The sequence below is a fragment of the Labrus bergylta genome, chromosome 22 (assembly GCF_963930695.1).
Source record: "Labrus bergylta chromosome 22, fLabBer1.1, whole genome shotgun sequence".
NCBI lineage: Eukaryota > Metazoa > Chordata > Actinopteri > Labriformes > Labridae > Labrus > Labrus bergylta.
In genome coordinates, this window is record NC_089216.1 from 16,969,645 (window position 1) to 16,997,606 (window position 27,962).

Here is a 27,962-nt window from a genome sequence, read left to right on the forward strand (position 1 = left end):
ATTAATGGGATGCTATAAATATAAATAAATGCTATAAATATAAGTATATTCTTCAGATTATAATATACAGATTAAGGTGCAATGAGCATGCTATACTAGATTACAGATAATATACAGAATATGGACATATTGTACAGGTCGATAACTTATTGAGGTGATATGAATATACTATAATACAATAATACAGGTGGATGAGAGATGTGTGTGTATGACCAGGAGGAGTGGTGGGGGGATGATGGGTGTGAGGTGATGTGCAGGGGAAGGGGGGTCAGCGGGGGGCGGAGTTCAGGAGGGAGACAGAGTTCAGAGTTCGGGGGCAGAGTTCAGGAGAGAGACTGCTCTGGGGAAAAAGCTGTTCCTCAGTCTGCTGGTTCTGGTCCGGAGGCTTCTGAAGCACCTACCAGAGGGCAGGAGGGTAAACAGTCTGTGGGCAGGGTGGGAGGAGTCTTTAAGAATGCCGTGAGCTCGCCGCAGACAGCGTTTTCTTTGGACATCCTCCATGGCAGGAAGTGGACACCTTGTGATGCGCTGGGCGGTTTTTACCACCCGCTGTAGCGCCTTACGGTCTGTGACAGAGCAGTTTCCGTACCAGACTGAGACACTGCTGGTCAGGATGCTCTCGATCACACAGCGGTAGAAGTTCATCAGTACAGCTGAAGACAGGTGGTGTCTCTTCAGTGTCCTCAGGAAAAAGAGGCGTTGATGAGCCTTCTTAACCAGACTGGAGGTGTTAGTGGACCAGGAGAGGTCCTCTGTGATGTGAGTCCCCAGGAACTTGAAGCTGGAGACACGTTCAATAACCATCCCGTTGATGTGAATGGGGTTGTGCGTGCTTCCTCTTTCTCTCCTGAAGTCCACGATGAGCTCCTTCGTCTTGCTGGTGTTGAGGAGCAGGTTGTTGTCAGCACACCAGGCGGCCAGATGCTGTACCTCCTCCCTGTAGGCTGTGTCATCGTTGTTGCTGATGAGGCCAATCACCGCCGTATCGTCCGCAAACTTGATGATTATGTTGGATCCATGTACAGGTCTGCAGTCGTGGGTGAAGAGGGAGTAGAGGAATGGGCTCAGCACACAGCCCTGTGGTACGCCTGTGTTGAGTGTGATGGTGGTGGAGCAGGTGTGTCCTGACCTAACATACTGGGGTCTGTTGGTCAGAAAGTCCATTATCCAGTGACGGAGGGAGGTGTTGAAGCCCAGGTCTCCGAGTTTAGTGTTTAACTTGGAGGGGATGACAGAGTTGAATGCTGAGCTAAAATCAACAAACAGCATTCGTGCGTATGTGTTGTTATTGTCCAGATGAGTGAGCACAGAGTGCAGCGCAGTGGAAACTGCATCCTCTGTACTCCTATTGCTGCGGTAGGCAAACTGGTATGGGTCCAGTGTGGGTGGGAGGCAGTTTTTCAGGTGTGCTAGGACCAGTCGCTCAAAGCACTTCATTATGATGGGTGTGAGTGCTACAGGGCGGTAGCACTCACAGACTGCAGACTGTAGTCAGATATTAGGTTTTACACTTTTCCAAAAAACTGTAAATATTATATATATTTTTCTAATTCACTTTGGCTCAATTCTCCAATAAAATTTACTTTTTATACTTTTTTATCTTAAATCTCTAAACAGTTAGGTTCTTTTCTCACAACCGGTCAGAATTTCTTAATCATGCACATGTTTTGGTGCATGAGTGCAAATGATTAAATCATCAATCATCATCACAAATGTGCACAATAACCCCTACCCAGTGGTGTAGTGCAGGGTATACACAGACACTTATTGTTCAGTCTCCATGGGCTGGCCCGTCCATAGAAATGTCAGGGCCCCTGAAAGGCCAAGTGAAAGGGCCCTCCCAGGATCTGATTTAAAACAACACATGCTAATTCAATCAGTACTGTTCGCTAGCCTCCGGGTATAAGCTAGATTAGTACAGAATTAGCTGGCCTAGCATAGTATTAGCTTGTTAAGCATAATATTAGCTAGCTAGTGTAATGATTGTGCTCACCAGTGATGATCACGCATGGGTTTAACTCATTGAATCGTCACAGTCTATTTCGTTTGTATGTGATTATTAGTCAATGAAGCAGTAAAATTTTGATAATTTCCCCAGATTTACTGCATAAATATGATTTTTTAATGTTGCAACATTATATTAGCACCTGAGCCTGCTGTTCTGAGTGTGACAGCAGAGGAATGGCCATCCTGTATATTTGAATTGATGTAAAACCAAACTGTAGTGCAGCTTCGGTGAAAACAAATGTGACGGGCTGCTGCTTTTATAACCCTCCTCTTCATTAATGTGTCTCACCTTCTGAAAGCTAACCTGAGGAGAAACATTAGCGTATTCATTCTCCTCCTTCAGGCCTGAGGCTACACTGAGCTTGATTTATAGACAGCCATCTTGGAAAAATCCAGCTCTTTAAATTTAGATCACGTTTGCTGTCTGGCTCTGAATCCACCCCACAGGTTTGTTTGGGCGCCGGGGCGTCCCGGTAATGGGCTAGGAAAACGTCGACATCAATATATCTCCCCGAGAGGCCATTCCTCCTCGCTGTCCACTCGAACCGCGGACTCTCTGAAAGCATTAGTCTCCAGGGGGCAGAGAGCTGCCTCTTCCACATATCTCATTTCCAACAGAGTGGAATCCATTAAGAGCAGGTGAGAGAGGAGACTCCCTGTGATGTAAAGCTTTCATACTCGCTCATCAGACAGGAACTATAAGATCATCCTGACTCCACCCGGAGATCAAATGAGTCTTTAGTTTGAAGAGCAGCGCTGGAACCAAGACAATGAAGAGGAGGCACTTAAAAGCCTTCAATCCCAGAGTGAAGTCTTACACATCCCACTTCATAACCTTCTCTTAGTCTTCATTGTACAGTTGTTTTCTTGGTGAAGTAGTACAGGCTGGCTTGTGGAGAGACAGTTGTATATCCATTTGGAATCACTCAGACCTCCCTCTTCAGCACTGAACATCTGTTGGGTTCTCTGGATCAAAAAGCAGCTATCTCACAAGGTCACTGATGAAACATGCAGAGACTAAACAGATGTAATGTTATTATTATTTTTTTGGCTTTTTATGCATTTAATAGAGAGATAGGACAGTAGATAGAGTTGGAAATCAGGGAGAGAGAGAGTGGGAAATGACAGGGAAGCCACAGGTGGGATGTGAACCCGGGCCGCCTGCTTGAGGCTACAGCCTCCATACGTGGGGTGCGCGCACTAACCACTGCGCCACCAGCGCCCCGTGTAATGTTGTTTTGAAGAATGGGGCGTGAAAGAGTTTTGACTAGGAGCCATTAAGAACAAATAAAGGATGTAAATCTTGTCTGGATCGCAGACCCATTGTTTTGTACAGTTTGAGCTAAAGATTAAAAGTGTATGTGACATTTTAAACATCAATACTGCAGATATGACCTAACTAAATATATGCAGTAAACAGTGAAGTAATGACTTTCTAAAAAGAGAGTGACGGGGCACGGGGCGATTCTAGAGTCTCTTGGGGCCCTAAGCAAGAATAATTTTGGGGGCCCTCCAACCAGTGTTCATTGCCAGTGTCCTAACACTTGCTCCTGTTCTTCTTTTTTTCTGTTTTATTTTGTTTTATTGACAAACTTTTGTTTTCACAGCAATAATGCATGTGACACTTAGCAGGGCAACGAGAGTGAGTGCTGTCAGATGGCGCCCCCTTAGGGAGGTTACTGTGGTTGCAAAATTTGCACATTTTGGACCACTGATTTGGTCTAAGTTTGCGAGCCTTCAGGGGCCCCCTACTGGTCCAGGGCCCCAAGCAGCTGCCTGACTTGCCTGTTGACATCAACGCCTCTGGCTACGGTAGCCTGGTGATTAGTGCGCATGCCCTATGTGAAGACCATGGTCTTCCATGCGGGCAGCTAGGGTGCGCCCGAGTGAATACCTGCAGCAGCCAATGAGAGCGAGCAGACCAGGAAGCGTCTCCAATTGGCTGTGACGTAAACATGGCAGCGGACATAATCACCCCCCAGCCAAGTGGAATATAAAAGAAGAGCTTGTGTAACTATGTCAACAGCACGAGTGTCTATAACGTCTCATGAAGACAAACCACACAGCCAGCTGAACATGTCCATTGTCCTCCATGTTTGTTTGTCTTCTGAAGTCACGAGTTTCTGAGATCTTGTGTGTCTGTGAAATCGTTACTACAAGCGGCAGGTGTGTGGTCTGGTGGACTGGTCGGGTCGTGTAGTCTGTGCGTTCAGAGCATTATCAGTTAAAAAAAGGTTCTCATGTCTTTGGTCTCCCCGGTTTTAAAAACCGTCTAGAGTGCAGCCTGCCTCAGATATCCTTCAAGTCAATGTAAAAATGGACAGAATAAAAGACACTTGATGATAGTTTTGTAAAAATATTTTATGTAACAATTCAAAAGTCATAACACACACAGCAAAAGACATTCAAATCAACATGAGTGACCGGGGTGTGTCCTGCAAATCCTCCACCATGTAAACAGTGTAGAAAAGAAGCTGCTGTGTGATTGGCTCTCCTTCCTTCCTTGTGATAGGCTTCTCTAACTCCAGATTTGTATTTTTAAAACATTCCTCGTACGATACAATAAATTATAAAAAAACAAAAAACGATGGAGGAGTTGTGGTAAACTCGATGTAACAGATTTTTCGGACACCCCGGGTATGAAGAGACCTCTTTGGCACAGAACACAAATCATAAAACAAGACACTAAACAAACTGTAAACAAGACAACCGTCATTACAAAAAGATTTTTTTTAAACACAGACAGAATCAACAGATTAAAAAAAAAAAAAAAGAATAATCCTAAAAAAAACTCATTTGGCAAATGTGACCGCCCCCCAGCGATGACACTTGTCTCAGTCTGCAAGGCCTCCGTGCAAAACCGCATCGTTTGTGGTTAATGTGAGCACGCTGGGAGGAGGAGGAGGGGGGGAGGAGGAGGGGGGTCGGGTTTGGGGAAATGTTTTATTTCGAAATCTGAACTCTTGTGTCTCTGGTTTGAACTTTGTGTTTGTCCCCCTCTGGTGTGTGCGACAGCTCTGTGGTTTTCCAGCCAAAGTCTCTTTAGTGCAAATGAGCTGTCAGCTACTGCCTCCTCGGAGAGGGGGAGGAGGGGGGAGGAGAAGGTCATTTTCGTGGTGGAGGAGAGGCTGTGTTTGGTTTGGCACCTGGGACTGGTCTGCAAGGAGAAAAGAAATAAGAAGAGAGTCTAAGAAAAAGGCAGAGATATTCTGTACTTTTCTGTCAACAAATCCCCAAACTCACACTGAATGTTTCCCCCAACAAGACTTGTGTAAATATCACACCCTGATAACTTCTTCATCTGTGCCAAAGAGATGCGTTCTTGTCCAGAAAATATAAAAACATTACCAAAAACACAAACTCTGCAGTTCATTTTGACTCAATCTGATATAAATCTTCTAAACTAAACAAAAAGTCACAACTACTCTTCATCAAAATTGAAAGATACTAAACTAAAGTTGGGTAGTTCTCATGATAATCTCACCAAATTACCTCAAACCCACAAAAATCAGGTGAGTTTTTCAGGTGTGTCATTAGTTGTGTAAGTATTTGATTCAATCCAAACAAGAGGACAAGGCTTTAGAGGAGTTAAGAATTTATTTTGCCAAAAGAACTGTGTTTTACCACCTAATCAAAACATTCAGAAAGGCAGGATCACAGCTTAAGTGCATCGTTATGCAGACGAAACGATTGTCTACCTTGTTGCATCTTTTTAGGTCAGGAGCACCAGCAGCCATGTCCTCCTTCTAACTTTAGATTCTGCTCCTGAATGCTCTGGATTTGTTTGGACCAGAGAAGGTAGGCGGTTTTAAGACACACGGCCGTTTTGGACGCCCCTCGGTTTGCCAGATATGAGAGCAGTTATCAGGTCAACAGGTGTTCCAGCGATGGAAGCGGGCAAGAGAAGTGGTTCAGATAGAAGTGATTGTACCCGACCTAAAAAGCCTCTGCATGTTTCTAATAAGCTCCACGAGCAGAAACGTGCTCAAACTAGGATCAATATTGGAGATGCTTTAGAAAAATGGAGAGAGGTTAGAACACAGAAAGGTTTACAGACCGATGCAGAGCTGGATAAACACTGAAGCTTCAGTGTCCACCACATGGTGACCTGTGTGAGCATGGACTCTAGAGAGGAGGGGGTGGGGGGAGAGGTTACTGAGGGTGCTCCTCTAAGGTTTGGCTGAAAGGTTTCAGAAGAAAGTGGCCTTTTTTAAAACTCAGCTAAGAGTGACTGAAGAGTGCAAAATCTTTTTCCTAGGCTGGATATTGGATCCTCTATGGATGTTCCCTTAGTTAATGATTCATTATTTTTAAATCTTGCCATGGATGCAATCTTTGCCAACAAAACTATCATTGATTGCCCATATTTAAAAGTTACACAGGGCTTTGTTGCCAGGCTGAACATGTAGGAGTGGAATTACTGCACTATCCTGTATCTTATCTGTTATTGTGCTTGACATATTATAATATTTGAACCTCTCATTCTGCTTTCCAGGAACAATTGAAGAAACCTTTTAAAACTAACAGGCATTCTTTTATGGATTTCTTAAGTCTGGTAGAATTTGCTCCAGCTCCGCCCTCCTCATCGAGTGTCTCCATTTATTTCTGAGTTACAGCAGCTGCAGGTTTGTAAGTTTGAAATCTGCTGTGGGATGAGATCTCAGAGAGAAACAGATGCACTGCTGAGACATTTTGGTCCATCTGCTAGATTATAGGAGAAGAGGAGCCATAAAAACCTGGAGAACAGTCCCTCGGAGGTTTCCCTGCTTGACTTTTACTACATATACAGATAAACTGCATGCAGCTAAAAGCATGACTCTGCATCTGGAGACTGTAAGTACTGGCTTTTAGACCAGGGGAGGTCTGTCACTTACAGTATAAACTATGACGATTTAGTGGCGAGAAGGACCTGAGGACACGCCTGGTTGAATGTTTTTAAACCTGGAGAGTATATGCGCACACATCCAAGAGGAAATAAAACTGCTTGAAATCAAAAGATATGAATATTTTGAGGGAGTATTTCTCATAGATAAAAGATTTTATGGACGGGTCAGAAAAGGACTTTCAAACACAGAAAGATAAACAATATGAAAAAGACTAAAAGGAACCAAAACTTTGACTCCAGCCAGCTTCTATGAAACGGGCTGTAATGGCTGCAATGTAGATTGCTATTCTGAATCCCGATTTCCATATACACTGTGCACCCTGCCCCACCGTGTACGTCTCAGGAACGTGAGTGCAGTCATGATCAGCTATACTCACATCACAGGAGAGCAACAAGACCACGAGGGAATAAAGAGAAAAACGCGCAAACAACATGTTGCTCTGTCTTTCTGAGGCTGATTTGTTGTCCATCTTTCCCACCTGAGAGCTCTGAGAGGCGGGATGGCTGAGACTTTGCCCACAGGTTTGGGTCCTGTTGCCAGGGGCATCATCACCAACAGGCCCGAGGAGGGCTTGGAGACCGCGGTCCGGGCTGGACTCACTGTGGGGGAGGCTCCTCTGGCTGGGCTGAGGGGGAGGGGCCTCTGAGGAGGGAAGGGGGACGGTCTAGGCTGCAGCTCAGACACTAACTGTAACAGATAAAAATAAATATTGATAATTAAATCAGCTGAAAGAAGCATTAAAGAAAAGGATAATCAGACACTTGCATTCAGTTTAACATACTTCTTTAAATTTAAGAAGGAAGCAGAAAGGAACGACAAAAAGAATGAGTTTAAAAAAGTGCAAAAAGAGACAGGGTTATCAAAAACTGGGACCACCGCCACCAAATCCCTGGCACATGTTCACATCTGGGAGCAGAACCCATTTCCAGGTCTCTGTTCTGGACCAGATCCATCTTGTCTCCAAGATGAGTTCAGGCGGCTGACAAGAGAAACTCCTGTCCCACTTCATACAAGCAGGAGAGTAATGTTAACACTGTAGCACAAACCTGACACAATTTAGAAAAAGGAATATCAACTTCAAAACTAGATTTTTAAAGGCTTTTTTAAAGGTTGTTTTTAAACACAGATGTGAGAAAGTTTTGTTCATCAAGCTTTAGAAGAAATCTTCACAAAGTGAGTTAAGAGCCCTAGCAGAAAGTCCGGCTTTGCTTTGTGAATTTCATTTAAACTCTAAAACTGCAGTTCCTCCAGTGTCCACTAGAGTCTGTCTCCTGCAGTGAGTCAGTCCCCACCTTGGAACTCAGATCTAGGGGCTGGGAATGACGTCACACCTGAGTTAACTGCTTCCACTTAGCAGCCTGCCTGGATGTGGTTCCATATTTTACAAGTCTTTTCTGGCTTTAACATGACATTTGTGGTTTAATATTCGATTAAACATCAGATAAATAAGCGTCTTACCAGTGGTGATCGTGTTGGGTTCAGGGGCAGAGGTTTCTTAGGCGGGCTGAGTCTCTGAGGGGTCGAGGGAGACTTGGATGGAGCCGCTGGGGGCCTTCCGGCTGGCAGAGGGGGGCGAACCACCTTGATGTCACGGGCACCTCTTTGGGGAGACGGGGCAGGTCTCAGAGGCCGCACTACATTGACCGGCTGGGTGCCGTTGGAAACAGGAACCGGTCTGAGAGGCAGGACCTCTTTGCTGGTGTGCGAAATCTGGAATCACAACAAAGGACACAAAACATAAAGTTAGGCAAAAAAGTAAAGAATCCAAAAGTATTTCTAATCTTTCCTCTTATGCAGAATCTACTGGTCTACATGGAAGCTCCAGTCAGGTTTCAGATTGAGGCCTGAGACTCATGAATGAAATAAAAACCCTCAGTATCAAAAACTTGTATTTGAATATATATATATATATATATTCAGACTTTTGGTTCTGTTCTATCACAATTTTCCAATGAATGGAATAAAAAAGGTCTAAGCAGGCTTTGTTTTATTCTACATATCAATCATAACAAAAGTTATCTCAAAACCTTTCACAGTATAGCATTCACAGTACTCTTTGTTATTTACTGCTTGTCACAACAGATGACACCTAAAAAAGCAACATGTTTATACGTCCCCCAATGCTTTATATCACCTGAAAAAGGAATCTTTGACATCAATAATCACTTGAGAAAGCACTTCCTTTCCATTTATTATATATTTTTAGTGTTTATCTATAGCAATGAACTCTTGTTATTGAGTATGTATTCTTGGTATATTTAAACCTGGGCCCAATTTCCATTTGTTTTTAGGTTTATATTAAAAAACAAGAAAGAAACATTTCTCTTTTTAAAGCCTCCAGAATCCAGACAGATTTTTTACCTTAAATCAGAGTCCATGGTCTTCTGCTCCCATCATCAATTTGGTTTTTGTGCTGTTGTGTTGTTCACTAACATTGTTTTGGATCAGAACCAACCAGAGCAAAAACCAAAATAAGAATCTATAAAGGCAGCTGTGGACCAACATGTCCTGTGTCCTGACAAATAAAATCCTTGTTTTTCTTTGGAGTCTGGTGGATTTGAAGAGAGCGATGAACCAACTGCTTCTGTTTTTCAAAAAGTTTCTTACTCTGTAACCAAAATGTTTAACTCTGCGGGTCCACTTTTCAAATATTGTTGACACAGCCTTCTGAAGGAACAAACTCTTCTGTCCATAAGTCCTTTGGACCCCCAAAAATGAGGCCCCAAATAAATAAAAAATGTGCAATAGAGCTCAAAAGTGTGGTCCCAGATGTAAAAATCTCATTCATTGTCTACATAGCAGATTTGATAATAAGCCATAATGGGAAATGTTAAATGGTTAAAAGAAGCACTAAATTAACGTGAGCAGAGAAACGAGGACAGGCAGAAAATAAGAAGAAATCAGAGTCCTGCTGCATCACTCGTCTCAATCTGGCATCGATTTTAAGGCCCCAGGCGGGAGAGGAGACAGAAGAGGTAACGTGATGTTTCTCATCCCGCAAAGATGTGAGAGGAAATAATCACGGGATGTGTAGTTCCTTAAATCGGCGAAAAAATGATCTCCACAGTCATATACGTTTGCCTTTTATTTGCATTTTCCAATCGTTTTTTTGTGCAGAGAATCAAATGTTTCATAATCACGAGTATTCAGGTAGCTGGTCTGCTTGGTTCCAGGATTAAAATGACTGCTTATGAAAAGTCAATGGAGAATTTGAACGGGGAAATTTACTTCTGGAAACAGAGCCGCCTAAAAAGCAGGAGGTCACTGTTGAGCTCTGTTCTCCTTTAATATCCTTGATTCTCTTCTTCCCTGCCCTCCTACAACGTGTCCTTTCTGTTCCTTTCTGTTCCTTTCTCTCTCTGTCTCTCTCTCTCTCTCTCTCTCTCTCTGCCGATGACAAATGAACCCTAACTCATTCAATTAAATAAATGCTATAAAAACAAGGAAATAATGACATGATGAAATGATGCTGGAGGCGGTGTGAGCTCTGGGAGAAGAGCGCCGTGGACGTGGGAGGAGGTGAGACTCTAAGTGGTCACACAGAATAACAAGCTGCTGTAAAAATGAGGCCGTTTAATATGAAGGTCAACCTCATGGACGCTCCATTACTCACTAAAACACAGCAGGAGAAACAGACAGCTCCCACTCCCCCTTCCCTCCCCCCTGTCTCCTCTACTCACCCCCTTGTGGCCGCCCGCCTTGTTGATCGGTCCGACCACCTTCAGGTGAAAGGCAGGATTCAGGTGTCCGTTCTTTCCCTTCTGCAGCGACGCCTCCAACCTGAGCAGAGAAACGAGGACAGGCAGAAAATAAGAAGAAATCAGAGTCCTGCTGCATTGCTCGTCTCAATCTGGCATCGAGTTTAAGGCCCCAGGTGGGAGAGGAGACAGAAGAGGCAACGTGATGTTTCTCATCCAGCAAAGATGTGAGAGGAAATAAAGAGGTGAAGGATGAAAACACAGCACTCACACATTCCACCTTACAGCCGTGGACACAGAGCAACATGAACATGAGTTTGGATTGTGTTTCTGATGAATGTTGGCTTGATATTCTCTCCTCTTTTTTTTTTAGCTCAGTCTTCCCAAACTCCTCAGGGACATTTCTGCCCATTTACTGCTGAGTACTCCTCCATAATCACTAAATAGTCTCTAACTGTGTCCGTCTGCTTTTTAGCTCTGAGATGGTAGTGAGAGAGTCAAGAGTGAAAAAAAACTTTAAGGCCCTTGGTCTTGGTCTTGACTGAGTCTGGATCCCTAAATGTCTCGGTCTTGCCTCGGTCTCGGAGCACTCTGGTCTCGGGTATGTCTTTGTCCTGGTTAGCGTGGTCTTGACTACAACACTACCTCATCAGTTCAGACAGAAGAATAAATTCTGAGTTCAGAAAAGGTTAAACCACTCTTTTCTCCAGTGGGGTCTGGTTTCTTTTTAAGCACGATCTTAAGGAGCGTTTTCAAAGTCATTTCCAACACGGCCTGGGATTCAAGTACTGGAAATACCTTGTAATAGCCACATAGCAACACAGCTAACTTTAGCCTTCAAAAATCAACTTAACCTGAATCTGAGCAGCTTCACAAAGGGGGGCTTCACTGCAGGGCCGTTGCATTGGGTTGAGTCAGACTGTAGAAGTGTACTTAACAAGCTGCTACGTGATGCATGTATACTCTGCGGGCTCTTAGCTGATTAGAAGGCTTTCCAGGCACACTGGATGTCTATACGCTTAGAGAGGCCTTTAATCAGAGCGAGCCGCTCGCCGTCCTGCTGTTGAACTGTAACTGAACCCAAACTACTGACCATGGAACTAAACCAAAAGAAGCATGCGGCTTAAAGGTTTTTTAATCATCCTAGTGTCTCAATTTTCCGTGTCGTTAGCTATTCAGTCAGTTGTCTTTGCTGCAGTTAGCGTTAAAAATCCTGCTGAGGCCGAACATCAGCAGCATTTAGCCTTTCTCTCCGTCTTCATTCAGAAGGTCAGGCTCTTTAAAAAGGCTGCCGTAACGCTGGATCCGCTCCACACACATTTCTGTTCTGTAAATCAGCGGGGAGGACTCGAGGCACTGACTCAGCCGCTCAGTCTCGCTGGCTGAGGTATACGTCGGCGCTCATAAAAGAGGCTTCAGGGTTTATGAGGACGTGGATTTTGTTTGGTTTTGATGGAGGGGAGCTGCGGCACAAACACGGCCCATAATGCTGATGTAGAGACGGAGACCTCTGGTGTAAGCATCGATCTGCTGGCAGACGTGGTGATTCACTCCTCCCTCCCTCCCTCCTTCCTTCCCTCCTTCCTACCTTCCTTCTTACCCGTCTCATTTATCTCCTCCTCCCTCTGAGCATTTCCTCTGCTCCCTCCTTTTACAACCTTTCCTACTCTTCTCTGAGATATATTTCCCTCTTTGCATGCATGATTCATTTGGTCCTCCTCCTCCCTTCACTTCCTGCTTCCCTCCCTTCTCATGCAGACAGTGTGATGTGTGAAGGCCGTGCTGCATAGTAATACTACGCTGTTTTCTAACAAACAAAAAGGTTCCAAGAATGAAGGAGGAATCTGAGAGGAGGATCAAGGAGCAGAAATATGATCTTGTTTTTCATAGTTTTGTTTTACCCAAAGGTGAATTCCATAACTTACATCTTAGCTCTGTTTTGACATATTTTAGAGTCTAAATGAGTCGTGCAGAAAGTACACAAAATGTTTGAAGGGCTTCTGCAGATGTGAGAGGATGTATTGGCTACGAGGTCACAGCTGAGAATAAAAACAGATATATATTTATCATCTTAATGTTCCTGTGTATGTCAACAACTAACAGACAGACAGACAGACAGACAGACAGACAGCCAGACAGACAGACAGACAGACAGACAGACAGACTCACTTGTTGTTCTTGTTCTTCTCTCTCTGAGAAAGCCACTTGTGGAAGTATGAAGTCTTGATCCTGTAGCAGTAGAAGAGCAGCAGCACAGCAGGAAGGATCACCAGGAAGGTAAACAGTAACCCCACCACCAGCCCCACCTGACCTGGAAACACACACACACACACAATATGAATGTAGGATCATACTGCAGTAGTAAATAGTTAACAGAATGTCTTTCTCCAGTGTGTTTACAACTGAAATAGTAAACGGACGATAAAATTGGATATGCTGATATCGGCCGATATTATCGGCTGGGCGATTTATAAGAGCCGCTGGCTCTTACTCATACACCGCTGATGAAGAAGCAGGAGTAACTTAGGGTTAAGTGTCTTGTACAAGGACACATCAGACATGTGGCTGCAGCAGCTTCAGGTTGAGAGATTAGAGGAAGGGGCAGAGCGTCTGAAGTAGGCGGTGTTTTGGCTTCATTTCCGTCCTGTTGTTGAGGTGATTCGTCCATCTTTATAAACAGTCTATTGTTCAAACAAACCTTTTCACACCTAAAGTTGGACGTCTTGTCATCAGGTTTGTAATTACTGTAAACATTCAGTTTTACCGACTGATTTACCTGCAGTAAAGGAGTTGCTCTCAGAGCTTACAGACAGTTTCTAAAGCGATTAATAAGAAGGCAGCAGGAAAAGAGCTCAAAACAAGGAAAACAAACCCAAACACAAAAACATCCAAATGAACACTGAACTGTGCGACGCGGGAGATGAATGTTTTTCACTTAAAAGGCACGAATCAAGTCGGCACTTCTCAACCATCTTGCATTGTAATGAGGGCCGTGAGAATGAATTAAAAAAGCAACCTTGAGCGCTTTTCATGAAATGCATTCTGCAGAACCTTACGGAGGTACGACACAACGCAGCAGAGCTGCTTTACAGGAGTCATAAAAAACCTTAAAAAAAAAAGCTACAGACCAATCACAGATCAGTGGGTGGGACCTCACTCCCAGAATCTAAACTTAACGTCCGATGTATTGCTTGGAAGCTATGATAACAGGCTTTGTGGAGAAAGCTGAGAAGAACGGACAATGGTGGAAATTATGTTTCAATTTCAAACTGATATGGATGAAGGGGATTTTGAAGGCGGCGGAGAGGACGAGGAGCCAGGGGCCGGCTCGAGCTGGGCCGGACTGGTAGTAGTGTCGGTGCTCTCACTGTTTGTCTGTTTTCTGACAGGAATTTCCAAGATGCCAATTCCTTCTGAAAGACATCTCGGAATCAGTTGAGGAAACGGCCGTATGTGTTGAAGTAAACATCTGTAAATAGAGGACCTTAGTGGGAGTGGCCTGCAGTGCTGTGCATTCTGGGAGTTGGTGTCTTTCATCCACATGAGCCAAAAAGACACTTTCTGCCTTTTCTCGGTCAAGAAGGCACCAACTTCAAAATGTGTTTCACATTTCTACTACATATATGACCCAATGTCAATACAGGTTGATGTTTCAATGGGTGAAGTATCCCTTTAACACAGTAAGAGAGTAATCCATCACACACCAGGATCGCTCAGATCGACTTTAAAGGTGAATGCACATAACACGTTTCACACTGTGGCTTCCTCAGGTTCGCTCTCCACTTGATTAGTGTCAGGTGTGAGATTACGAGACTTCTCAGTGCCATCAGGTGGTGATAATTACAAGTGTGTGTGTGTGTGTGTGTGTGTGTTTGAACTCACTGTCGTACTGCACAGGTCCACTGTCCATGCTGCCTCCGAGTCCCGGTTTCTCACAGAAAGGTGGAGCCCAGCCGCGACTGCAGTGACAGTTCCTGTTACTGTTACATAGCTGTGAATGAAAACACACACACACACACACACACACACACACACACACACACACACACACACACACACACACACACACAGACACACACAGACACACACACACACAGACACACACAGACACACACACACACACACACAGACACACACAGACACACACACACACACACAGACACACACACAGACACACACACACACACACACACACACACACACACACACACACACACAGACACACACAGACACACACACACACACACAGACACACACAGACACATACACACACACACAGACACACACACACACACACACACAGACACACACAGACACACACACACACACACACTCACACACACACAGACACACACACACACACACACACACACACACACAGACACACACACACATTTGTGCATCAGTTAAGGTGATTATCTGTCTCGGTATCATCTCGTGTCCTGCAGCTGTACAGTACACTAATGTCTCGTTCACTGCAGATGCTTTCTGTTTGTGCGGATCAGGATGTTTTTTTCTGCCTCTACTTTTCGATCCTCGTCGTGTAAATCAAACAGACGGCAGAACACAGCAGCGGCGAGAGATGACAGCTCATGTACATGCGTTTATTCTTTAAATGTTGTTCATTTGGCTGTTTTGTTCTCTGACTGACGGCTGAAACATATGAAGCCAAACTGAGTGAAGATCTCCTCCATGATGCTTTCTTTGACTAACTGAGTTATTCTGGGTAGAAAAGACTAAATTACCGTAGTTATTATTTTTACACCCTGGACTGGTCGCCAGCCAATCCCAGTCCAGGGTGTAACCCCGCCTCTCTCCCAATGACAGCTGGAATCAGACCCCAAACAGGAAAAGCGGTAAAGATAATGGATGGTTGGATAGCTCTGAACTCTGCAGGGATTCTTTACGTAATGTTTTATTTTTTATTTTAAGATTTATTTTGGGGCTTTTTGTGCCTTTATTGGAGAGATAGGACAGTGGATAGAGTTGGAAATCAGGGAGAGAGAGAGAGAGAGGGGAATGACATGTGGGAAAGCAGCCACAGCCGAGGACTACAGCCTCCATACATGGGGTGCGCGCTCTAACCACTGCACCACCAGCGCCCCAAGGGATTCTTTCTGTAATGTTGTCACACACTTAGAATTATGACTTTTAGCGGACATGAGCGAGCGCACCTGAAATCTAAAGTCTCTCTCTGCCTCGTCTAACTTTTCTTTTGTTTATGCACGATGTGAGAAACGGATTTGACAGATTAAGGCAGAATAAACATCCGACACGTCCTCTCCTCCTTTAATCCCCTTCTCTTTCCTCTCTGTTGTTTTATGCGGTTTGTCCCTCCTTTGTTCCCGTCCCTCACAGTAACAGTAGACGGATAATGGCAGTGGCTTAGAGTCAGGATTATTCCAAACAGCTCGACAGCTCGGCCTCCCTCCCCACTCGGGCTTTGCTGGGATGTGTTTTTTAATTTAAACATTATCATTTGATTCACGCTGATCCTCGGGCTTTTTCGAGCACGCTGGATTTTTCATGCAAATAAACAGGAATAATGAGCAGAGGACGTGCCGCTCGATGCGCTGAGAGAACTGCTGGTTTGCATCTTTTAAAAGAACTCATACAGGAGATTTTTATTAAAGGAGCTTATAAGAAAGTCCTGAAGACGTCGAGGGCTGAGGGAAATCTTTCATATCAGAGATGGTGTCCTTAAATCTGGGTCACGGCTCCTCGATACAGAGAGACTTTACCTTCTACGTGAGATGTCTTTAAATATATGCTATCCAAAAACTGAAAGAGTCATTTTACAGAGAGAAACTTCACGATAGGAATTAGAAAACAAGAAACCGCCCTTCACGTCGGCTGAACTGAGCTAACGGGCTAAATAGCCGAGTTAATCACCGATAGCATAATTACATCTGGATTGAATTGGTGAACTCGACGTCTGCAGATATTAATCAAGTTTCCACGTCGAGATAAAAGTTTGCTTTCACACAAAGTTTAATCTAGTTCATTAAAAACTCTTTGGAGGTAATTCTCTGCTAAATGTAGCGAGGTTCTTTACTGTTCACGCTGCATTTCTGTCCTTATCTCGGACTCAGAGCTGGTTTCTGCTCATTATTCTAAAGGGCTGTTTTGTTTAAAAGGCTCCAAGATATTTGCATTCGAAGGGACAACATGAAAACTATAGCTGGGAGAAGGAGAACTCAACCAAGCCCTTTACAGATTTAGTTTTTTTTTCTTCATACTTTTGAACAATTGAGCTCCTAAAACTGTAATTCTACATCACTTTAAGCCTTAAAGGTGACATATTCTCCTCCTCTTCAACCAGTTTAAATAAGTCTCAGAGCTCCTCAAAACATGTGTGTGAAGTTTCTTGTTCTAAATCCACTCTGATCCTGTATTTGATCATGTCTAGAACCCCCTCTATTTCAGCCCTGCTCAGAACAGGCTGTTTCTGTGTCTGTACCTTTAAATGTAAAACTGGGCCCCTCTTCCTAAACTCATCGCCCCCTGAAGTTCACCCTCACTGCAGGACGTAGTGTGTACGTTTACTGCTTGTACCTACACTGCAAGCTAACGCACGCTAGCACAATCTAACAGCTGGTGTTTGTCACCTGCCTGTCCAACAGGAAGCAGACCAACTCCACGTCAACACAAGGTTCACCCTCGTTTCACAGCCCAGAAACGTCCCGAGTCAACCAGAACAAAGCAGAACAGTAAAATCCAGTCAGAGGACAGAGTCTCTGCAGACACAGTCACCACCACACATGTACGGAGGCCCAGAAGGGACGATGGAGCAGCTTCACTTTAGGAGAAGTCTGTGTTTTACTTTGAAGGAGGAAGCTGCTGAATCTTTAAAGAGGATCATGCAGACAGTAATCTCTCCCTTTGAGTGCTCATGCAAATCTATTTTTTATATTTTAGGTGTAGTATCTTCCTCTGATAACACAGAGACAAGCTAACCTAGTTGTATCTTAAAGTTTGGACTTTCTATTAAAGTGTGCACAGCTGTTTCCATCTGTGCCTCAGTCCGCCTCGCTGCGTCAGCTCGGGAGAAACCGAGGGCAGGGAAAAAAAACAAGACGAGGGACTGAAGGGAAAAGTGAGCAAAACACAACGAACAACAGATTTAATTTAGCCGTGGCTTTACAAATATTACTCTGCAGACAAAAGCGTGTCAGCAGCTTTTCTCTGAAAGCCCCTCAGCCACACGCCGCTGCCAGATTGTGTTTCTCTGCTGTGCTGTTTGCGAGCCCAGTGGAACCATATACAGGAAATGACAAAATAATTCAGTGAAGAAAGCGGCTCGCCCCTTTCCACCGCTGATTCTCTGAGATCTGAGAATTTAATATGATAGCAGAATGGTCGCCATGTGTCCCTAATAAAGTAGTAATTCAGTGAAATGGATCTGTGCAGCGTTTCATTCGATCTATTCAACTTTGCATCCATTCAACCTGCACACCGTTGATTACAGCCTTTTTGATGTTCTTGTCAAATCAAACAGGAGACGATTTATTGGATGGATTATAAGTAACTTCCCGCTTTGTTTAGAGAAGCTTTTTCTAACGTGATTGATGTGAAATACAAACAGCTGTAGATGCACATTAGCACCTGATTCTGGACCATTCATCTCAAGACTGAAGACAACCTCTTTGTTTTCTTTCACTTTTTAAACCGGTTTTCGTTTTCTTTCAGTCTAACTTTCAGTCAACCTAACGACAGGCTGAGAGCTGGAGCTGAGGCGGGTTTTAAACCTCCTGACAAACCGTTACACCGCGCCCACCTGTCAATCAGGTCAGCTACACGCCTTATTGTGAATAACTCTTATCCTTCATCAAATCAAAACTGATGAGTCATCAAAACATTCACCCCCCCGTACAGTGTGTGTCAATTGAGACATGAGCTAATCAGACCTGTTTGGTTTTTTGAACCAGACTGTAAACATGTTCATCTCTGCTGTAAAAACAGGCTTTTTAGAATGGGTGTGTATGTGACTTCCTGTGCTTCTGCAGCCAGCCTCTAGTGGACACTCGAGAAACTGCAGGATTTTACACTTCAGCATCAGCTTCATTTTTCAACACAGGAGGATGCCGCTTGATTGACATGAGAGAGACGCCATTCTCCCTGTTGGAAGTTATTGTTCTATTAGATCGACTTTAAGTCAACTATTTAAGGAGGAGAAGTTTCAGATTGTTGCTTTATAGGGCGAACAAAAACTCCTGAGGTGACATCATTCAAGAGGAAACAATCGAATTAAGGAATTTTAGAACTTTTCACAAAGATATCTATATTTAAAAAAAGGTCCAAAGGTCTAAAACGTCCTCTTTAGGGAGTTTGTTAATGTGAGTCTCAGGGTGTTTATTGTGTCTGCAGGGCTGTAAAAAGAATAAACACTTAAAAGAATAAAGTGCTCGTTCAAAGGATGATTTCCGAGTCCTGACAAACAGCTGCTATCTGATTCTCCATCTTCTCTTAGACTAACAACTTCACTTCGAGTCCAAACACTCCGGCCCTGAGTGGGCTTACTTTCTCATAAACTATGTATGTATAACTCCTCCTTATCAGCCTGCGGCCTGCTTGTACCGCTCCGATAAATACTTCATCACTTCGCTCTCCGTTGCATCGCCGCCGTCTATTTTCCCGCCTTTTACGACGGACCAGGTGACAGCGCTGCAAAACACTACCTTCGCCCAAGGACACAGCGTGACAATAAGATTAGGGAGCTGTTCCCGGCAGCACAGTGAGTTGCATGCGTGTGTGTGTGTGTGTGTGTGTGTGTGTGTGTGTGTGTGTGTGTGTGTGTGTGTGTGTGTGTGTGTGTGTGTGTGTGTGTGTGTGTGTGTGTGTGTGTACGTACCCCGTTGCCGTGGCAGCGTGCGATGCAAGTCTCCAGCTCGGTGAAAGAAGCATTTTGGCATCGGCGGTCTCTGCACACCTGTGGCAGCACAAGCAGAGTGATCACACACTGTGTAAGAGATTACAGTCCACACACACACACACACAAACATACACACACACACACACACACACACAAACACACACACACACACACACACAAACACACACACACTCTCTGATCGGCCCTCTGCCAGCGCCCCGGGGCTTTGGAACAACCTGACTGCCTGAGGAGATTCGGGGAGCAGCAGCAGAATCCTGTTTTAAATCTCCTCCAAAATGCTGAGCTGCTCTTCTGAAACGCATTCTGTCTCCACTGCTGCTCTCAGAACCGCTCTCTGAGTGAGGCTGGAGCGGGTCTTACTTTTATAAACGGGCTCATAACATCTCTCTTCTGTTGGACTGACTCATAGGAAACAGTCGGAGCAGATTCCAGGCGAGCTGGTGTTTGTGCTTCAGATCTGTAAAGTTTCCTTTTGTAGAACGGAGACGAACAAATGGGCTGTAATGCAATCCTGCAAACCTCTCGTTGGTCATCAGTTTTGATTGATTTCTTTAAACAAACTCGCTCCCTGATCCCCTGAAACTTCCTGCCATCTTTACCGATCCTGGTCAGTTCAGCATCAGACTCTAATCATGTCTGATTGTTTGCAGCTACATCACAGCTTAATGTGCTTCTTATTGTTCCCAGTCTACGCCCCCCTTTCTCTTTAAATGTTTTAATATTTATCTGCGCTAAAGCTCTTCTAGGGACGAGTGCTGCAAATTAGCATCCACTACAAACACACTGTAATGATGTCACACACTTGGAACCGGCCCGCACACAGAAATGGCCCCTGAAAGGACGAGTGAAAGGGCTCTCCCAGCGTCTGATTTAAATCAACATATGCTAATTCGATCAGTACTGTTAGCGCTAGCCTCCTGGCTAACTTTAGCTCCCTCTGCCTGGCTCCCATCAGCCTTTAGAGCCGACATGCTGCAGACATTACAGCCTGATTACCTCTGCAGGATGAATACATCTCCTGGAGCAAGACTTATCTTATACCTTTTAGTCATTAAGACCCTTAGTGGGATTCTTCCAGTTGAGTTCACCAACTAGGTGCATGAAGAGTGAAAGGGTGATGACCCTGATGAAGGCCACAAGCTGAAACACGTCGTTCTACTTTAGTTTAAAGGATAAAAGGAATCCCCGTTAAGTTTGATTTGAGCTTGTGTCATGAAGAGAGTGTCTAAAGTCCGGTCCCAGCTCTTTGTTACAAACCGCAGCTCACCACTCATTACTTTTTTATGTAGCACTCCATCACTGAGTTCTATCAGCACTTACATTAGCGTCTGCATTAGTCCTGTATCAGCTGCTCGGCCTGTTTTTGGCAGATCTATTGTTAGCAGGGAATCAATTAAGCGCTGCTGAATGTGTGAGCGTGTGATTAGAAGCAGCAGTTTTGTGCTTTGTGTGCATTTATGGCGCTCTCAATATGATGACTCAAATTCCATCACGCTGGATGGCACACAATATTCTCTGCAGCCTATTTATAAAATTCTACTAATGCAGCAGGACAGAGGACATTTACAATTCAGAGAACTACGTTGAAATAAAACCTTGAAATGGATTCAGAAGGAGATGAATCAGTAAGTTAGAGCTCTTTGAACCAAAATAACTATCTTCACTTGGAAAAGAAATATGTTCTCTTTTAGACCGTGAACTTACAAAGACAAAAAAACACAAAGACCAAGAGCTTGTACAGAGACTTGATTGACGAAAGATGAAAGATGTTTCAATAGAGCAGCTTGACTTTTTTTTAGGTGAGAAATCACTGCACATGTTCAAAGAGAAAAGAGGTCCAGCCTTGTCCACAGGGGGTGCCAAGAGAGAAAGTTTGACGTAGTTGTGAAAATAAGGGCGCGCTCACTAGCAGAAGTTGTCCTGTACCGTGCTTAAGCAGGATTGTTGATTAAAACAGTTCAGCCTTTAAAACAGCACCACGCTCGTCAATGTCACGTCTCATTCATTCACCAATCAGAATCAAAAAGAGGCGGGACTTCTCATTTCAGCCTATTTTACAGATGCTAATCCAAATCGTCTTGTCGAGGGAACAGTCCCCAAGTGAAAAGCTGTTGCTGACGCCCCGACACGACTCCTTTACATCGTTTTTTTTAATGATACAGAAGCAGTCAGTCAGGTGCTGCTCTGATTCATGAGGATCCGTTCACCTCGTCTCACTTCACCATCAGTAGAAAGGTTCAGTTTACTGAGAGTAAAAACAGCAAAGTGAGCTCAGAGTAAACCCTGGCTGCTCTACCTTACTTCACGTTATTCCCCTGATCAGAGTTGTGAACGTCTGATGTCCAGGTATCAGATTCTGCCTCTTAACATGAAACTTTTTGGAATGTATCAGCCCGAGCGACGGCAGCCCGTACAAACACAAGCACAGCAGAGAGGATCAGAGATCTCACAGGCTGAAACATTTCTCTGGCTGTTTGTTGTTCTTGGCTGGACAACACAGCTTTAAATCCTGCGTAGCGGAGGTGTGATGAGCTGCCAGCTGCACCGTCTTCAGTGAGAGGTTGTGTCAGAGCAGCGGGCAGGTGTTGGGGTCTCATGGTGGGGGGGGGGGGTCACGGTAATTGTTGAGTCAAGTGCTGCTATTGATCAGAACCCTGACCTTGTGTTCGCTCCCTGCTCAGACTCTGGGATTATCAGACCTGTGTGGAGACGGAGGAACATGCAACCTGCTAGAAATAGCAAAGCGTCTGATCACGACCCACCTTTCCCTCTCCACACTTGGTACCGGTCATGACGAGTCCCGGGTCGGGGAGGTCTCCCTGTCCGTCCTGGGTGCTGTAGACGTAGGTGCCTCGACACTTCACCTCGATGCCGTCCGTTTTGATGGTGGTGTCGATTGAGACGGCGTTGGTGCCTTTGGGTTTCTTGGCAGCGCTGTGGCACTGGATCTTTCCGCACTTTGCATCACTGGGCAGAGAGACAAACACACAGAGACAGATATTTCTCTTGAGCTGAATGTTCATGAAAGAGAGACGTAAAGAATCATGAATCATCGTTTTAGTCCGCTCGTATTTGATTTCTTTCTAATTATAAACAAATCCCAGAAGTGCAGAGCCGAAGAAGAACTATTAAAAACACATCAGTGTGTCGCTGCATGACACCGTCCATCATTACACACACACACACACACACACACACACACACACACACACACACACACACACACACACACACACACACACACACACACACACACACACACACACACACACACACACACACACACACACACACACACACACACACACACACACACACACACACACACACACACCATCCTGCTGTCACAAAGAAGACGATTATAGCACCAACTGTGATTTAATTCGCTTTAGAAAATAGTCCCTAATTTCTGTTTCTGAGTATGTTTTAAATAAATCTCTGCACACCTGAATGTGTGACAGGTGCGTAAGAGGAAGGTAGAACTCTCACATGCTGTGTCCCTTTATGCTGACATATTTATTTGATCATACAGGTATAAAGGGATAAACAAGATGAAGGTCGGTCAGACACAAACGTTGTATGATCAAATAAATATGTCAGCATAAAGCGAGACAGTGTGCGGGAGTATTGCTCTGTTTTTTTAGAGTCCAGTTTGAAACAAAAAGTTAAAATAAACATCTCCAGGTAACAAGAACTAACTATGCTTTTATCTGAACGTTGGTTTTTAAAGATGTTGTAAGGACTGAGTTTGCACGTCTTTAAGAGGAAAAGTCTCCCTGATTAAAAACAAAAAGTCCAAACATGTAATTAAACACGGAGAGAGGCACAACAGGAGTAAAACAAAGGAGGAGGATTAGAGAATGACGGGAGGACAGCAGCTGTGTGAACATTACTCACATGTCTTAATAACGACAGATTTACATCTCCTCTAATCAGCTGTGTGACTCACTGCGGCCAGAAAACACTGTAACGACTCCTCCGGGAGCCCGTAATGGATCCGGGCAGCGGTGGATCATCAGAGGCAGCTGTCAACCACCTTCATCCAAAGCCTCATTCACACAGCTTAGGCGCTAATTTGGCTCCATTAATTATCTCCGGCACTGCCGGAGGCCGAGTCTGAGACGCCTGCTGACACTTAATGGAGGGCGAGAGTGTGTGTGTGTGTGTGTGTGTGTGTGTGTGTGTGTGTGTGTGAGAGTGTTTGTGTGTGAGTGTGTGTGTTCAAATGTTACAAATAAGGACTAAATGTCTAAAGGTGTGAGCAGTGGAAAAAAAAACTTGGCCTGTTGTTTTTTTCTCATTAAAGCTGCGTTAATTCTTTTTTGACCACCAGGGGGAGACAGAAACAGCTGAAGCAATAAAGCCTTAAAATACATGTCGCAGTAGATGTCGCCCTCGAGCACCAGCATGAAATCAAAACAAACTGCTGTTTGGCCACACCTCCTCCATCCTGAAGCCTCCAGAGACACACCTCCAACCCCCCTCCACTCGAGTTTGCACTAAGGAGTTATCTATTAGAACGCACCATAATTAAGCACCATTAAGCGCAAGCGGCGGACAAAATTGTCCTCTGCTCGAGCTGCAATCACCTGTGTCCTGCATTGATGTGTTAGCGCTCTGTAGTTGACTCGTAGCTTCACATTGCATATAAATTGACACAGAATGACTGTGATCTAAAAACTCTTACATGACATTTTAAATAATCAGTGAGTATGTTCTTCTTCTTCTCTCTAGTTGTTGACTAAAACAGCTTTTATACACAAGGGGAGGAGCCGGCTGTCCCGTCCATGTAAACACAGCTCTGACAACAACACAGCCAGCGAGACTCGAGCTTCTCACTCATTGTAGACAGTCGTGACTCAGAGACACATTTACACAGGAGAGACTGGATTTATGATTTATTTATGTGGAACATGTCGCACATTCTTCCTTTAAAAAACATTTTAACAATGGGCTCTATGGGGATTGACTCACTGCAGGAGGCTGCCTCTAGTGGACACTAAATTAACTGCAGCTGCTTCTTCGTTTCTAAGCCCTGAAGGTGAAATTTTGTTGGAACAGAAAATACATTTGATTACGACCTTCAGAGTATCTCAGAAATAAAAACCAGCGTCAGCTTGAGCAGCATCTCTCACCTTTTCTCACACTTCATGTAGTTGCCGTGTTCATCTTTCCCGCAGTTCCCGAATGCGTTCCCTGCGGCGTTGACATCTTCAAAGCAGGCGTCATGGGCCGGTCGAGCTCCTGGAAACACAACATATCCCATCAGCCCTCTGGACTCAGGCTGTTACCGCCGTGAGCATGTTTTTCCTCCTCGGATAACAGATGTTAAATCGCTGACTCACACGCAGACACAGCTAATGTTGATCTCAGCCTCCCTGTTTCTCTGCTGCAGACATGATGATCAAAGTACACACCACACCCACACACACACCCACACACACACACACACACACACACACACACACACACACACACACACACACCAGCTATAGCCTCACACATGCCGCCGTTATGAGAGTCTGAAGCAGACAGACCATTTGGGATTTGTGCTTGTTTGGCTTCAGAGCAGATGAAAAGATCGATATCAGTTTCATGGAGTCAGATTTATTTTTCTCTCACAGAACGAAAACACGAAAACGTCACTATGAGGACGCACTCCGCGTCCAGAGTCAAGTCACGGCAGCTAACCGTTTGTAGAGAACAGCTTTAAAGGTTACTTTTCCTCAAACAACAAAGTCACTTTGAGGATTTTGAGATGTTACAAACTTTTTATATGACGAGGCCCCTCTGAGAAGTCGTAATATTACAGAAAAAAGTCAGAATATTACGAGGACAAGTAATAAATTCAGAAGAGAATAAAGCTGTATTTTTAGGTTTTGTAAGCCTTTACGCTCTTTAAAAGGGGAAGTGAGACGACAGTTACCTGTCTTAAAATGAGGAAGTATTCAGATCATTACAAATATATTAAACTAAATTAGAACTTCACAAGATGCTCCACTTTCCTCTCTTTTGTGCAGGCAGTTGGCTGCAGGATGAATAATCCGGGCACACACTAAAAGATTCTGAAAATTTTAAACGATTTTGAAAATGTGAGAGAGCCGACACACGATGACAGATCCTGACAGATTAACAGTTCAGTTCTTATCGCGGGTGGAGAGCAACGAGACGGCCGACTCAGCACACCACACACTAACTGATTCATTCACCAACAACCAGACTCTCCACTCTCAACTGGTGTTATCTCGAGAGGACGAACGAGACTTCAGAGTAGACAAACATGATAGTCAAGTTAAATGTGGCTAACTGTTAGCTCCTGTCCTCGTCAGCTGGATTGTGGTTTGTTTTTCAGTACCCGGCTTAAATGTTATTTTTGTAACATAACGTGCTGCAGCTGGTCCCAGCCTTGTCAGTTGGGACGGGCATGACGCGCCTGCGTCGAGCATCCATTCCCGTCACTTCTGGACGTTGCAGCGATGTTGCAGCGGGGTGCTGAGGATGCTGCACGTCAGCCACATTAATCAGCGAATTAAAACATTTTAACTTCCATGCGCATCAAGGGAGGAAACGAGGCAGTCCAAGCGTGAGAGTTGCAAACATTGCAAATATTGTCTGCATGCTCCGATGACGATGGTGGAAACATGTTGGCTTTTAATGATTTAGATATTAAAGGCCTTCTTAGTGTTTCCTTCCTCGTTGGTACAGATTTCATGCGCCGAGTTCTCAGTTTCCCCCTTTTTAGTGTGCATCACTTTTTCACTGTTTTTCAAGAGCACCCAACATTTCTTTTTTACATCTACTGTGATCTGGTTTTGTAGTATTCAAAATCCATCTTGGTCTCTAGAGGGTACTTTTTCAAAGTCTCGGTCTCGAAAGCATTTTTCCTCGGTCTTGTCTCTGCCTCAGACTGGGCGCATTCTGGATTTTAAATCAAGACCGGGCTTGATCCCTAAAGGTCGTGGGCTTGACCCGGTCTCACCCTGCCTTGGTCTTGGTCTTTGTCTTGGTCTAGGTCTTGTTTCAGTCTCGATCCCTAAATGTCTTGGTCTTGGTCTTGGTCTAGGTCAAGGTCAAGGGTGGGCAACTGGCGGCCTGGGGGGGCCACATGCGGCCCCCATCAACCCTCAACATGGCTCTCAGGTCAATTCATTGGAAACATGAAGAAAGCATGACAAAATCTGCATTGAAATCATGAAAACCAGAAATATGTCCATAATAATATTTGATCACTGGTATATGTGGAGTAAATTTGAGAAATAATTGACTGTAATCGTTTTTGTATCTTACAATTTGGCCCTCTGGCAGGGAGAACTAAATGAATGTGGCCCTTGCTGTGACCAAAGTTGCCCATCCCTGGTCTAGGTCTTGTCTCGGAGCACTCTGGTCTCGGGTATGTCTTGGTCTCGACTACAACACTCCTTTGATTCCATCTGAGTGCGATTCTGCAACAGCCCCGAGGAGAAGTTCCTCCATCACCACGTATTTGTGCGTTCATATTGATTCTCCCTCTGTGTTATATTTGTATTCTCTTTGCGATCAGCCAGCCGGACAAAGACTGAAGATGAAGAGAGTGACTGATTGTCATTGTTTAATTATTCTTGTTGAGTTCACGTCTTTCTTCTCTTATTTCTGTGAATAATAACTTCATCCTCGCCTTGTGACCACTTCTGTTCTGTTCTCGATTGTGGTTAAATTGTGCTGCAGAATCTGGAGAAGAGAATCTTTTGTTTTCCCTCTTGTTACGTTCAGATGAAGCGCGTTCCCTCTCCATCCTTTGTGCTCCATTGTGCCGCAGCACAAACACCGTCACCCTTCTGAAAGCCGCTTTCACATCCGAGATGGAAAAAGCCAACAAACACGTCGGCTTTCCACCAGTTCTGATTGTGACATGTTGTCCCTGCTCGTGTTTTTTCATCGTGTCAATCAGCCCTGACAAACAGAGCCGGATCTGTTCCCACTTTAAAAAACACCAATTCTGTTGAAATCCTTTAATAAAAGCTCTGACCTTTAAAGCCTGCACTGGATTATCCCTCGTTTTAGAGTCTTTAAATAAAGGCTTAACTCCGCTCTCTGTGTGTCCCTGTGTTATTCAGAGAATATAAATGTTTTGTATGTGTGCTGATGGATTTCTCTCACCGTAGCCCCAGAGCTGCAGGCACTGCTGCTCGTGGGTGAGGCACATGCCGTTGTAGCAGTAGGCGAGGCCGTACTGACAGGAGGAGCCGTCCAGCAGGTAGACGTTGGCAGGACAGTAAGGAGAGGCCCCGGTGCAGTATTCTGGCAGGTCACATGCCCCCGCCGGGCCCCGACACATGGTGCCCGCCTGCTTCAACTGGCAGGGGCGAGAACAAGGAGAGAGAGAGAGAGAGAGAGAGAGGGGGGAGATCAGGACATCAGGAAAACCATGAGGACCTCAGAGTGGACGCTTCATGAGTCAGCTGTAGAATATCTCATCTTTACTCCTAGTTCAATCCTCCA

General features: G+C 44.6%; 1 protein-coding gene across 1 annotated transcript in view; it reads right to left on the minus strand.

The window, feature by feature from the left end:
• Positions 1-4,350: 4,350 nt before the first annotated feature.
• adam19a (ADAM metallopeptidase domain 19a) overlaps positions 4,351-27,962 on the minus strand; it is a 154,662-nt gene continuing 131,050 nt past the window's right edge. Inside the window, exons 14-23 of the mRNA XM_065950792.1 lie at positions 27,621-27,816; positions 24,620-24,728; positions 22,247-22,451; positions 19,443-19,520; positions 14,474-14,582; positions 12,761-12,902; positions 10,574-10,673; positions 8,352-8,603; positions 7,372-7,580; positions 4,351-5,164 (exon numbers count right to left, since the gene is read on the minus strand). Coding sequence (XP_065806864.1) covers positions 5,113-5,164; positions 7,372-7,580; positions 8,352-8,603; positions 10,574-10,673; positions 12,761-12,902; positions 14,474-14,582; positions 19,443-19,520; positions 22,247-22,451; positions 24,620-24,728; positions 27,621-27,816 — 1,452 coding nt within the window. The 3' untranslated portion in view covers positions 4,351-5,112. The remainder of the gene's footprint in view (positions 5,165-7,371; positions 7,581-8,351; positions 8,604-10,573; positions 10,674-12,760; positions 12,903-14,473; positions 14,583-19,442; positions 19,521-22,246; positions 22,452-24,619; positions 24,729-27,620; positions 27,817-27,962) is intronic.